The sequence below is a fragment of the Ambystoma mexicanum genome, chromosome 12 (assembly GCF_040938575.1).
Source record: "Ambystoma mexicanum isolate Mex_15411 chromosome 12, UKY_AmexF1_1, whole genome shotgun sequence".
NCBI lineage: Eukaryota > Metazoa > Chordata > Amphibia > Caudata > Ambystomatidae > Ambystoma > Ambystoma mexicanum.
Window position 1 is genome coordinate 849,943,416 of NC_090936.1, and position 15,336 is coordinate 849,958,751.

General features: G+C 44.9%; 1 protein-coding gene across 1 annotated transcript in view; it reads right to left on the bottom strand.

Moving 5' to 3' along the window:
• The window catches only part of OTOGL (otogelin like), a 1,792,821-nt gene that overhangs the window by 972,329 nt on the left and 805,156 nt on the right, over window positions 1-15,336 (bottom strand). Inside the window, exon 23 of the mRNA XM_069629328.1 lies at window positions 9,974-10,136. Within this exon, the coding sequence (XP_069485429.1) occupies window positions 9,974-10,136 (163 nt within the window). The remainder of the gene's footprint in view (window positions 1-9,973; window positions 10,137-15,336) is intronic.

Genomic DNA, 15,336 nt, shown 5'->3' on the forward strand with positions numbered 1-15,336 from the left:
GTATAAACTGTCAGTGGATGTAACATTGAAGTTGGTTGAAGTAGTAGTAGTCTGTGGAACAAAGGAGACTGTTACCACAGTAACAGTAGTACAAGGGTAGTTGTCAAGAGGAAAGCAACAACTCAAGAAGAAGCATCCTGACAATTATACCAAATGTACTGCAGAGGTCTTATTCCATTGTAAAGTTGTCAAAGAAGAAGTTGTTAACCTTATCCTTGAACTGTGACTATTAATCTTGGAAAGAGGACATCCAGGATTACCATTGGTACTCTTCTCTTGGCTGAACGTGGAAGGGGATCTTTCCAAATGAAAGCTGAAGAACTATTACCATTGGCGTTTTGTTTGATGAACTTTTGTATTGACTTGGAACTCATAAGAACTGGCACAAGACTTTTCTTTTTCCCTTGAACATTTGGAGAACTGACTTTGAAAACCCCTGGGGAAGGGATTTACCCAGGACAGGTGAAGGTCATCCAAATACTGGTTAAATACTGTTTATCCCTTTATGTTGTTAATGATTTCCTTTGAATGTTTTGTTGTTTAGTGTGAGGACCAGTTTGTTTATGTTAGGGGTTATTCCCTTAGCATTTAGACCAGGTAGGGAATTCCCTGATAGAGTAGGATTGGCGAGGATTTATTTGCCAATTTGTTTCTTAATAAAATGTCCATTCTTGGTAAAAACAGAAGCAGTTGTCTACCTTGCATTACTGACACCTCACAGTATCTACTGTGATGAAATACCCTACCTGCTTCTGGGGACCCGCAAGGTGCTGACTCGGGGGACCAAGGGTTACCTCAAGCCATTGGATCTTGGTGCTGGGGGTGATTTTGAGGGGGGGCAGTCCCTTCACCTTGGTCCCTGTTGCAATGCAGGAGAAAATCACAGTACCACACCTCTGGTCAAACTCGAGAATCTAGACCAGCCCCAACCCCTACCGCAGCTGGGCAGCTCACCCATGATTGCATTGCCCTTACGCAAACCTCTTGTGGAAGCCCGCAGTGGAGTAAAGGGCGCGGCTGTTGTTGGCTGTGCGGCTGCTGTGATCTCTCCTTACCTGCAACCGCGACTTGCTCCGATTTGTGTTAGTCTAACGGCTGGAGCCGTTAGTAGTTGAAGTGAGCACTTTTTCTTCCTGGTCTGTCACGTGACTGGAGTCACGTGACCCTTCTTTGACCACACCTACAGGAAGAACTATAAGAGCTGCACGCAGCGGCCCTTGCGGCGTGAAGCCCGCAGTGGAGTAAAGGGCGCGGCTGTTGTTGGCTGTGCGGCTGCTGTGATCTCTCCTTACCTGCAACCGCGACTTGCTCCGATTTGTGTTAGTCTAACGGCTGGAGCCGTTAGTAGTTGAAGTGAGCACTTTTTCTTCCTGGTCTGTCACGTGACTGGAGTCACGTGACCCTTCTTTGACCACACCTACAGGAAGAACTATAAGAGCTGCACGCAGCGGCCCTTGCGGCGTGAAGCCCGCAGTGGAGTAAAGGGCGCGGCTGTTGTTGGCTGTGCGGCTGCTGTGATCTCTCCTTACCTGCAACCGCGACTTGCTCCGATTTGTGTTAGTCTAACGGCTGGAGCCGTTAGTAGTTGAAGTGAGCACTTTTTCTTCCTGGTCTGTCACGTGACTGGAGTCACGTGACCCTTCTTTGACCACACCTACAGGAAGAACTATAAGAGCTGCACGCAGCGGCCCTTGCGGCGTGAAGCCCGCAGTGGAGTAAAGGGCGCGGCTGTTGTTGGCTGTGCGGCTGCTGTGATCTCTCCTTACCTGCAACCGCGACTTGCTCCGATTTGTGTTAGTCTAACGGCTGGAGCCGTTAGTAGTTGAAGTGAGCACTTTTTCTTCCTGGTCTGTCACGTGACTGGAGTCACGTGACCCTTCTTTGACCACACCTACAGGAAGAACTATAAGAGCTGCACGCAGCGGCCCTTGCGGCGTGAAGCCCGCAGTGGAGTAAAGGGCGCGGCTGTTGTTGGCTGTGCGGCTGTGTGCGGTAAGTACTCGCTCCTAATAATATATCTGGCTAAGACACTATCCTACTGTTATCCTCCCCATCGAGTGATATAACCCTTCAAATGGAGCCCATCAAACCACGAACTCGCCTCCAAGGCAAATTGGATGAAACGCTATCCTTGGCAAATAATGGTCCTACTAAAATAAATACAAAAGGACAACGAACCCTGAAATTATCTTCCCCTCCGCATGTAGATTTGGCGTTTGATTCACAGCAAGCAGATCACCAGGCCTCGCATTTAACAGCAATTCATCACTCTTCTGGAAATGCAATGCCAGTAATACAGTTAATCCAGAATACCGAGCCGGATCCTGTCTTGCCGCCACTTCCGCTCTTCCAACCTGCGCAAGTGGAAAGTAATTCTATATTTGACGACCCCAGCTATTCACAAACCCTTAGGGATCGAGCGAAACTTGCAAAACAACAATGGCAATCTTCTTATTTATTAAACAAAACGACTGTCAATGACAATCCAGAACCACTCCCAGCTCGTACTGCACGGTTATCGCTTGATATGACTGAAATCAATGCAATCATGGATTCCCAACAAAAAAGAGAAGACATTATCGGAGCTAATCAGAATTTAACAATAGCTCCAAAAATAAACACATCGACCCCAATTGTCTCTAAGGGTCTCTATGCACATATCAAAACCTCTCCAAAGACTATTCAAGATAATATAGAGCATGACTCGTTCTTACCTCCTAAGATGTCTGAAGTAACAGACGACTTTCAAGACCAACCAAACAGACTACCTACGACGATGTTGGAGCTACAAAACTCGCTAGTCGCTGTACTTTCTGTAGCTATGATTCCTTTTTTAAAATTACAAGAAGCAATGGTAGATTCTACCAAAGATCAAGCCACTCTACTGGCAATGATTATGACTAAGCAAACGTATTTAGAAAGTTTTATTGGAACTATCCATGAACGTTTAAATCATGAGGCGGAAACATCGAGGATATGGCAAAGCCGACTCGCCGAAGTCGCAAGATCAGATCGTGCCGAGAAACAAAATTTAATGGAGACTGTTTCCTCCATCACAAAAAGAATGCTAGATGAAAAAATAAAGAAACAATCGCTAGTGCTGCCCTCTCCTGCAAGTCTAGCAAAACAATCTCAAACTATTGACAGCACTGTACAAACTGACGTTCCAAAAACAGAACAACGACACGATTTTGAAGTACAACCAATCAATAGCGGTACACTAGATCCAAATCATATGATGCCTACTCCTAACTCTGAACCGCCGGCATGTATTCCTTTTGACATCTTTGATTTGACTAAACGAGGCTCAGTGGGAATATCACCTCTTCCAAAAACAAACAAAAAGAAACCCACAAAAAAAATACAAACGGGGTCACGGGCCTTTTTAAGAAAAATGCAAATTGTACAAAAGTCCGTGCAAGAAAACACAATCAATACCGGAAGGGAAAAACAAAAAAAGTTTAAATCTAGCAGCCTGTCAGCTGTTGCTGCCTCTACGTCAAGTGATACTGGACCAACCTCATCCAATAAAGATGTGGACAAATTGCAATCGGAACCACTAGATGCACTACTGGCCGTTATAAATCAAGACGCCCCTAATAAAATCATTGCATCAGTAATCGATGGCGAGAATAACTCTGATGACGTTACAACTCTTGAAGTTGTGACACATAAGACGTTCAGCTCTATAGATCCACAAGATGAGATCTTTCTTGTGCTGGACGAATGTAAAGAATCTTCCTTTGATTCTGTGGACTCGAGTTACACCTCTAGGCACTCCTCTATTATTTCTTTAGAATACTCAGAAGTGTCCGAGGATGACTCAGGGTCACAGTCAGAAGTGAACCAGAAATCAAGTGACAACATGTCTCGTTCAGCTCAACCGGACCCTCCACTGATTAGACCGACCTTTCTTAATTGGAAAACAAGGTCTCTTGCTTTCAGAATTTCTCTAGCTTCCTGCGCAGCAAGTAATGATGAGGCTGTAATATTGAATAGAGCAAATGTATTACGCCTCCTAAATGCTATTCCACAAACGGCGGATATTAAATCCCGAGATATAGAAGTAATTCTATTTCCTAATAAAAACAAAATGGATTCTGTACAGATAGATTTTTATTCCGAAAAACTTATGAATCGTGTATTGTCTACTACAAAACAATTGGAAATCCTGGGATTTGAAGTTAAAAAAATTACTGTATCAAGCCTTTTGGCTTTGAACAAATACACTCACAAACTTGCGATAATGGACTCCTATCGTCATAATAAAACAATTGTGTACAACAAAACCACAAAATATAATGAGGAAAATTCATTATTTGATCGAAATGAATTTACAAAGAAACGCGGGATAGGGAGAGATCTAGAACGGTCCCTCGACACAAATGTACTATATAACGATCATCGGTCCACGACCAAGAAAACATACTTATAACAATCAACAAGAAATCCAACACAACTGAGCGTGATTTCACTATGCTCGTGGAACACTCGAGGCCATAAACATCTTTTTAATGAAGGATCATCTGTGCTTTCTGAAACTGAGATAATATGTTTACAAGAAACCTGGCTGAAAGAGGAGGTAGTCTGCGAAGGGTTCATTACATTATCAAACCTTGCAATCTCCTCTCAACTTGGACGTCCAGCCTCAGGTATGATGATCCTAGTGAAAATCAATCCATTTTGGAAAATTATAATGAGAAAGAACATCCATCCTTGGGCTCAGTTTGTGACCATTCTTATTTCAACTTTATTTACAGACCAAGATCAATGTAAGGATAATAACTATATCACTATATTTAACATATACTGGAATCCGTCAGCAATGAACGACCATAAATTCCTGGAATCCATACTGGACGAAATTGATAATATTGTCTTACTCAATCATAGAACGGTCTTTTTAATTGTAGGGGATTTCAATTTCCACTTATTTGACAAACAAGGCCAAAAACTGGACAGAAATGCATTATCAGAGAGAGCAAAAAAATGGGTAAAAGAATTATCGATCCGTAACATCACATTAATCGACCCTGCTGTGGACAACAAAGGAATCCCGATTCCAACATGGTCCCGTAACAACACAAATTCTATTATTGACTACATTTTTTCATCAGAAGGTTTGAAAACTCTAATAACTTCGATTGAAAATCTTCCTCAACCTTCCAGCGATCACCAACAAATAAGAATCACTTGGGATTCAGCAACATTAAAATATCCACGAATAATTTTGCCACCTCTCGAGATTAATAATGCTCTTAATAGAATTCGTATTAAAAATCATCAAATACCTGAGTTACTGTCAACTTTTAAAGATTCTACACTTCATGATCATGCAAAACTTAACTATAGTTGGATTCTCGAGAAATACCATCATCCATCACATAAAAAAAACCATCCTATTGTCTGTCATAAGCATCAATTCAATCTTGAAATTGCCCAGAAGAAAAAGAAGCTTCAAAAACAAATTAGACAATTAAAAAAATTGAAAGAACCTGACTTTGAGACCAAAATAAAAAAAGAAAAACAAAAATATTCTAATTCAATTAAAACAATTAAAGCTCTAACTAAACAGAATGACGCTGAAGCAATTTTAGCGGCTCTAAAAGACAAAAACTCAAGGAACTTTTGGACTCTGCTGAATCCTGCTTCTAAAGTAACCGCTATGACCCAAGAAGTCGAAGCTCAAGAATGGATAAAGCATTTTACATCCTTGTATAACACCTATCCAAATGCGTCTCTAATTAATGAAATGCAAAACAAAGAACCTTGGAATCTCAACTGGGATGTGGAGGATATAAGAATTACCATCATGGAGTTGAATCCTTCCAGAGCACCGGGACCCGACGGTCTATCTAATGCTACCCTTAAAGCAAACCCGCATGAATGGGCATCCTTCTTTTTTCTTCTCCTCCAACTGATAGAAAAAACGAAACAAATTCCGCAAAGTTGGACGTTTGCCGTTTTGATTCCCATCTACAAAAATGGAGACCGCAAATCCCCTGCAAATTATAGACCCATAGCCCTGTTAGATCCCTTGGGCAAATTATTCGCAGGATACCTTGTTAACAAACTCACCAATTGGGCAATGGAAAATGACAAACGAGACCAAAGACAAACTGGCTTTATCAAGAAAGTTGGAACAAATGTGAACTTATTACTCCTGAACCTGATTAAACATGAGGCGATACAAAAAAAACATCAAATATATGTAATCTTCATAGATTTAAAAATGGCCTTTGATTCGGTGAACAGGTCAAAGCTATGGTCCAAACTGACAGCCTGGGGTTGCCCAGACTCTATCTTGCACCCCATCATGCAACTCTATTCAAATACTTCTGTTAGAGTTCGCTTAACGAACGACGGTACAGTTACTTCTCCTATTCAAACCTCCAATGGCCTGAAACAAGGATGCCCTTTGGCTGCCTGCTTGTATAATTTGTATACATTTGACTTTAGCAAACAAATCCAAAACTCGGTAGCAAATCCTCCTAAAATCAACAACGAAACTGTTCAGACTTTAATTTATGCTGATGACATCATCATTCTGGATAAGACTATAGCGGGCTTACAAAAATCTCTAGATAAAACCCAAGAATTCATGCAGGAGAACGATCTAGTGATTAATTGCAACAAAACAAGGACGATGAGACTCGCCCCGCAGAAAACCGATAAACCCAGCCTAAAAATATTCTTAGATGGGAATGAGATCGCCATGACAACCTCGATGAAATACTTGGGCGCGATGATCAACTCCTCTGCAAATGAACAGGAATGGAAAAATTACTTAGAGGACAAAGCCAGATCTCTGGCCAGACAAGGCTGCTTCTTCCATAGGAAGTACGGCACATATTCTTTTAAACCAATAATAGCCTTCTACAAACAAAAAGTAATTCCTGTTCTATCGTATGCTTCTGAATCCCTCATCAACTATGAATCCATTAATTGGACTAGATATGAAGCACTGTTTTGGAGAAAAACCTTATCCCTTCCAAGATCTTTTCCTATGGCTAGAATACGATTCGAACTAGCTCTCCAATCCATTAAATCCATCGTTCTATGGAAGCAAATGGACCTTCTTAGAAAAATAATCACAAAAGATAAGATCCCGTCATTGGAAATATTGAGAGAAAAAAAAACCGCTTTCCACATCACAGCACTTACAAAATGGAGCTCTAAAATTAAAATGGAAATGCAAGCTGGCGATATATCTGAGGAAATGTTAATTAATAGACCTCAATATGCCAAACGCAAAATTCAGACGAACGACTGGATCCAAACCATCGGTGATCAAGACCAATACAAAAGACATCTAAAATGCCAAATAGAATCAAGAGCCTTACACGAATTACCTGCTTATCTAAACATCTTTCCGGATTGCTATATCCGTGACCTGTTCTTCCGATTTAGGCTGAATATCCTACCAACACAAGAGTATCAAGCTATGATTGATAAAACAAACAGAATAACACCATACTGCCGTTTTTGCAAAATTGCAACCAACAAAGAAACTTTATTTCATTTGGTTATGGTCTGCACGGCCTTGATAGACCAAAGATCACTACACAGAGACTATTTTGGTATATCAAATAAACAACTAACAACCAGTGAAAGATGGGACAATCTGCTAAGAGGTCAAGATCAAAAGTTAATTTTAACAATTATTAAATTCTGGATAGCTATTAACAAATGACATTTGAAACGCACGAAGGAAGCAGAAACAAGGATTATATGAGATTCCTATTTTATAATGTCACTTTGTCTAGTTTCTTTTGTTGTATTTTATTTTTTATGAAGAAATGAAAAGTTTGTAAAATCAAACAAAACATTTTAATAAAAAAAAAAAAAAAAAAAAAAAAAAACCTCTTGTGAGACTTTGCAGGGTGACTCTCTGACACATACTCCTCAGTAAAAAAGAGCCTGAAGCTTTTCTTGAGCAGACACAAATTTGTAACATTGGAAAAAGGAGTTCTCCCTCCAAGAAAACACCTTTCTCAGCATGCATCTATGGTAATGAGTGTTTTGATATTTTTACAACTTCCTTTGGTATATTAAAGGGGTCTTCTCTGGGAGTTTGTGGGTTTCATGCACCAATCCCGGGTCTGGGGATAGAATGTTGTGCATTCAGAACTTCCTGAACTCTGAGAATTCAGCGTGGAAAGAAGAGGCTCAGTGGCATTGGTCCCCTGCAACTATTTCTCATGCAAGCATACAATGTTCACCTTAGGCTCAGTGAAACAAAATGTTAGAAAAGCTTACCCATTGTGTTTCTAGCTTTCCAAACACATGCTGTAAAACTGAAAACCAAGATGGTGGACAGCCCATTTATACACTTGACTCAGCCCTTAGAGCCAATTACAGTCCTTATCCAACTACTTGCCATAGGCACAGGCTCTTACTAAAAGACCTACCCAAGGGAGGAGGAAACACAGTATAAAAGGCCACAACTCCAGTCCCTCATTGTGGGTTGTAGGAGTATGATGCTTGTGTCTGAAAAGGTCTGGTGAGTGGTGGAGGAAGTAGAGGCTGAAGAGATGGAAGAGGTCAGAGTAGTGGAGAGCAGCAAGAGCTAAGAGGTACAAGGAGGAGATGGTGACATCAGAAGAGGAGAGTGAACAGAAGGAGGTGGTGGGATTTGCAAAATAGGAAGAGGAGGTGGAGAATTAGAGTGTGAGAGTGGAGAGGAGGAGATGGTAACCAGAAAGGAAGTCCTAGCAAGTAATGGGGAAAGAGAGAAGGAAGAGGAGGTGAGCATTATGGGAAAAAGAGAGGTGGTCGTAATATCAGGAGAAGGATGGCAGCAGATGGAGAAGATAACATCAGTAAAAGGTAGTGGAAGTCAAGAGGTGGCCACATCAGTAACTAGTTGTGATGAGGAGAAGGTTACATCAGGAGAAGACAGACCTTGATGAGGATCAAGTGAGTACACCTGAAGGAGGAGGTGACAGTGGTAATAAAGCTGATACAGAGGAAAGTGAGGGAATAACATCAGAAGGAGAAAAGGAAGCTGAAACCGGAACATCGGGTAGCAAGGACAGGCACCAGGTGACCATCAGATCACCAAGTTTCTGGTTAGGAAGTGACTGGAGGCTGTATGGGCCTAGGTGTTGGAGAGAATCTATTCCTTGAAGAGGAGGGTGTTGAGCTCCTTCCTAATACGTAGAAGCAAGGGGATACGTCTGGTATTGTGGCAGGAGGTTTCATAGTTTGGGGGAACAGAGAAGGCCTGTTTTCTGGTTCTTTCCTTCCTGCACTGGCGTAGGTCAAGTCGGCATATGTCCTTATGCCCTTACTTCTAGTGGATCGTTGGCCTTCAGAGATGCAGAATTTCTCAGTAAGGTAATTTGGGGACTTCAGGAAAAAAACTTTCTTAATAATGCAACAGGATTTAAAGATGAAACATGTTTGCAGCAGGGAGCTAGTGCAGGTCAATGAGGGTCGGGTTGATGTGGTTGAATTTGCAATGTCCTTAGATGAGTTATGCTGCAGCATGTTGGACACATCTCACGGGTTCCAGGGAAGTCGTAGGAAGGCAGGAGTTCCTCACAGTAGCTTCTTTGTGAAGCCAATAGACCTCTCCAAGGTTAAGGAAGGGTAAGTTAGGGTTATTTTAAAAGTAGAAAGTTACACCTATTTTCTTTGTGAACACTATTTTAAAATGTAAGTTACAAACAAATGTAGGAACAATGCGTGCCTGACAAAAGTTACCCGAAAACAGATTGTTTCTGAATGAACCCTTCAGTAGTTACACAACCCATTGAGGATTGGCTTATGCTCTGGGGGACACCATACGGTTTCGCATTTTAAACACAAACCATGAATTCACTTTTTTGTAATTTTCTCTTATTCCATTTAACTTTGTGGCTTTAAAAGAGTACAGACCATTTGTGTTACTGATGCAAACTTTTAGTGGTGCCTATTGTTCTTTCTTTTGAAGGAAGGGAGCAATAACAAAATACAACATAACTCTTACCCAGGAGGACACACACAACCACTTGAGCATGGTGGTGAAGGTACACATGTGAAGTTCATTGCAAGGTTTGCACAGGTAACCTCACAGCTCACACCTGCGGAAGGTAAGCCAGGCACAGGGTATCTGCAGTCATAGTGTATTTTTCCTTCAGGGCAAGTTTGACCTGAAAAGTAAAAAAATGTTGGAATGAAATCTGAATGAATGGCCATAGTGGGTCAATGAAGAGTGGTACATTATCTACATAAAGACTGTTATTACTGTTGACGCGCAGATAAAGACAAATGCATCCCGAGGAATGTCATTTCACCAAAATACCAGGGGTAGCTGAAGTGACATCACACAACCCTTGACCTCTGACATAGCAGGAAGTGATGTCATTTGACCCCACGCCCAAGTGACATCTCCGGAAGTGATGGCACACCATTTTGCATCCCTTGGCAAAGCAAGAAGTGTAATCACATAGCATTGTTCCTCAGTACACTAAGAAAAAAAAGGTTACGATATCACTTTAATATGATATACATTTCATACAAGAATGTATCACCATATGTAGCATTAATATCAGTGTGTATAGGCCCATATTACCAAACTACTATAAACGTAAGCAGATGTCCAACACAACAACCTGGACTATTGCACAGCACTCGGGCTAAACTGTAATCAGACAGAGCATCTCGAAGAGGCCAAACCCCAAAATCGCAGACATCGAGTACTGCCAAGTGTCTGGCCACAGACTGGAAACAGCAACTGACCAGCACAAGGCCAACCAGAAGACAATCACAGGATGTACCACTTCATGCTTTTACACTTGGACAATACGTGCAGGGATTTCTTGTCAATAGTGCACTTTGAACCAATGCACAGCAACCCACTCCTGACAGTCACACAGAGCCTGAATATCCCCCAACCATTTTCACCACGGGCACCCCACCATCCACTGCGAGTCGCTAAGTGCCCTCCATCAACAGCTTTAAATGTCTCCCTCCAACACCATATGCCTCCAATGCCTTGCTCCAACACCTTAATGTTTACATAGTTCCACCGTACAGCAACTTAAGTCTCCAGCATTCTCCAACACCATCAGCCTCAAGCAAACTAGCAACGTAAGTCTCCAGTACCCTCCTTCAACACCCCAACAGTGGGAGACTTAATTACCCTCCTCAAACATCTTATATCTGCATTGAATACATTTCAACTCTCTTACAACACATTTGGCCTAATTACGAGAATGGAGGTTATGAAAAAAGGAAGGCAGAATGGTAATAGCGGCATCGTTAATGGGTCCGGGGCATTACGACCCGACAACCTGCCAATACCGGCACCGCCGATACCGTGCCCCCTCATACCGGCATGTGCGCATACATGCGCCCCTTCGGGGAGCAAATACCGGCATGCCGGCAATAGGAGGACATAACAACCCATGCAGACATGCAAATACCGGCATCCCGAAGGCGTTAATCAGGGGCTGCACGATGCTGGCCATACAGGCATCGCGGACAACCCGGAAACAGCAATCAGCAATCAAGCTAACTGCCACAGGTGCACACAATCACCGGAGGTGGACCCAATGGAGTCTGGCCCAGTATAAAAGGAGTATACCCACACACCATACCCCTTCCTAGACCAAAATGCTACCACTAGCTGTTGCAATCATGGCGCTGGAGGTCATGCCTATACTGCTACAACTACAGCAACAACAGCAACTACAACAACAACAACAGCAGCAACAAAAGGCAGCAAAGAGGAGACACAGGAGGAGAAGGAGGGTGAGACAGGCCCAGCAATTACCACCAGTGCACCCAGTAGTCCCTCGCAGGCAGCGCCAATCCCTCGCATCAGACCCAGTCCATTCAATCTAACCCCTGAGCAGGTCTACTGGTACTGGTTGAACCGGGACACCATCACCACCATAGTGGACATGATAGGCAACGACATTGCCAGCCTCATAGAAATGCGCACTGCCATCCCCCGCTACTAAAGGTGGTGTCTGTGCTCCACTTGCTGGCCACAGGCACCTACCAGCACACAGTGGGCCAGCTGCATGGCATTTCACAACCACTATTTTCACGCATGCTGACCCAAGTGCTGGATGCCCCCCTGAAGCACGCTAGCACACACATATCCCTACCACGGACTGCCCAGGAGATAGCTGACACCAAAGTAGGCTTCCCTGCACTGGCAGGCATGCCCAATTGTGTTGTTGCCCTGGACTGCACCCATGTCGAATTTGTTGTCCCCCATGCCGTAGAGGTGGTGTACCGCAATCGCAAGCAATACCACTCCATCAATGTGCAGATGGTATGCGACTCCAGCAAGATCATCACACATTGCTGCGCCCGATTCCCCGGATCAACACATGATGCCATGGTGTTGCGGAACTCCGCGCTACCCTGTCACATGGAGCGACATGCTGGAACACGTGCCTGGGTGAGTTGCGTGAGTGGGCCATGGCAGTGCATTGGGGTAGGGATGTGTTGCGATACATACCCCACCTGGGTGGGAATGGGGGGGAATGCATACCCCACCTGGGTGGGAAGGGGGGGAATGCATACCCCACCTGGGTGGGAATGGACGGTGAGTGGAGAATGCACGCAGAACTAATGACACCTGACCTGAATCCCCCAACCCCAACAGGACACATTGCCACACATCTGACCATTAAAGCATATCAATGACCACATGTAAGACGCACAACCTGACCACCATGTGTATGTCAAGCAATGCATGACTAAACAGAACTGCAAATGTGCCAATGTGGCTAGTGTGACCATGCACAGAGTAGTATACACAGCATAAATGTGAGGTTAAACATTGTCGTAGAACCACAGTACATCCGCCTCAGCATGCATTATTTCACCCTGCATCATCTATTGAACGCCATCCAGACTACCACACCTCATAGCAGTATAGTATGCATCTAGATGACATCCGTGCCTACGTACAGGGACATGTGCATGTCCACACCAAATAGCTGCGGCCATGACTGTGATTCCTGAAGGTGGCAGCTCAGAGTAACACACACCAATTTGTATTTGTTTGCAGGTGATGGAGGATATCCCTTGAAGGCGTGGCTACTTACCCCTGTGCGGAACCCGCAGAACAGCCATGAAGAGGAGTACAATCAGGTACAAGCCTGTACCCGTGTTGTGATTGAGCAGGCCTTTGGCCTGTTGAAGGTGCGGTTCTGCTGCCTAAGCGGGGTCTGGTGGAGCACTCCTTTATAGGCCTGAGCAGGTGGCAAAGATCACCATGGCCTGTGTCATGCTGCACAACATGTGCGTCCGGAGAAATGTACCACTACCACCTGAAATTGACATGCATGCACTGGGTGAGGATAATGGGGATGAAGACGGAGGTGAAGCAGCACCCCTGCCAGTACGTGATGCACAGGATGGCCATGCAGTACACCAATCACTGATTCACGAATACTTCTGAACCACAGGGACTTTGATAGACATGTGTTAGTGAGTCACCAGGTCCTTGTGGACATGCACACAGGGAATGTTGGGATTTGGGCACTGAACACCATCATGCATTAAATGGATACACACAAAATGAACAATGTCCAGGCATCATGTTTTTTCTCACAACGGGTGTATTGGTTCAAACAACAAAAATGGGACAACCCCCCCAAGCCCCCAGTGAACTCCCAAACCCCCCCAGTTAACTACAAACCCCCACAATAAACTCCAAAAACCCCAGTGAACTCCCAAACCCACCCAATAAACTCCCCCAAATGCTCCCATTCACCCACAACCATGTGTCCCACTCCCATTGTCCGCCCACACTACTTGCAGGACTTTTTGCTATCCGGGGGCAGCATTTCGGTGTGCCTTGCACTCCTTCTGGTCTGACGCACAGGGCTGGTGGGGATTGAGGAAGCAGGTGTGGTGGCTGATGAGGAGTCGGTGGCAGGTTCTACTCCTGCTGCAAGGCGTGGCCGCTGCATGTGGAGCACGATTGATGTTAGTACCTGTGTTATTGCCCCCAGACAGTCCCTCATCAGCACTGCCGATGCATTCACTGCGGCTGTGTTGGCGGTAATAGCGGCAGTGGTCCCCGCTACGGCAGTGGCTATTTCCCGCCTGGTGTCCGCGCCATCTGCTATGTATTGCCGCAGGAGCTCCAACATCGCCTCCTGTCGGCCCTCCACCCTCGCCAGCCATGACTCGAGGGTGTTGGTGGGAGCAGGAGTGGTGGGGGGTGCTGTCACGGGGCCTGCTTCTTCAGTGCTGTCCTCGGGGAAGGGGCTCCATTCCGAATCATGCAGGCAGGGATCAGCACTGCTGCAGGTGGGTGAAGGCTGAATTTGGGGCGAGGGGTGGACACAGGGTTTGGGGTGGGTGTACATGTCACTTGTGTGACTCCTTCCTGGTCCACGCACTCCTCTGTCTTTCATCTTCAGTGGTGGCAAGTGCTACTAGGGAATCCTCTTCCACTGGTGTGGGTGTGGGCTGCTGGGTCTCGAGTGTGTCAGGCACACTGGCTGTAGCTGTTGTCGGCTGTGTCAGGCACACTGGCTGTAGGTGTGGCCTGCTTGGCTGCCCCGGAGGTGGTGGTGGCGGTAGCCCTTTTCTGTGTGCCGGACATAGATGCCCTCATGGTGGTGTCTTGGCTGGCATCTTCTCCATCGGTGCCTGGGGGGGTAGAAGAGATGCAGGGCATCAGTGATGGTGTTACATGCCAGAAGCATACTATGGTGCTGTTCATTATTCATTTAATCATGCATTCATGTCTTAAAGGTGTGTCACACAGGGTAGTCTGAGGGGGCATATTGGCATTTGCTGCATGGCAGGTGGCATGCCGTTGATTTGGGGTTTGTGTGATGTATTAGATGGGCACGGTCCATGTGTGTTGGCTGTGTGTTGGTTATGGGATTGGCACTCAGCATGCATTTCTGTCTGGCAGGGTTTGGCCTACCATGTGGACTTGGATGTGTTCATGTGGGTGTTGGGACATGCATTGCCTTGCCTAGACTCTCTTCCACATCACTTGTGCTAGGTCATGGTTTCCCCTACAGGGATCTGCAGAGTCACTCACCTCCTTCTGTTGATGATGCCGCACCCATCTCCATCTCCCCAAATCCCTTGATGGACTCTGGATTAATGAAGCAGCTTGCAGTCTCCTCCTAGGGGAGCATTTTGGCAGGAGAGTGGGAACCCCCGCCTGTGGCCATGGCCTCCCTCCTGTTGCTTGCCATGATGTTACGGACCCTCAAGCGGAGGTCATCCCACCTCTTCCTGCAGTCCTTGACACTATGTGGGGTGGTTCCTACAGCCGACGCCTTGCGGGCTACCTCCTGCCAGATGTCCTTCTTCTTCTGCTTCTGCTGCACCTCACGCTTCATGTTTTGGGATTTGATG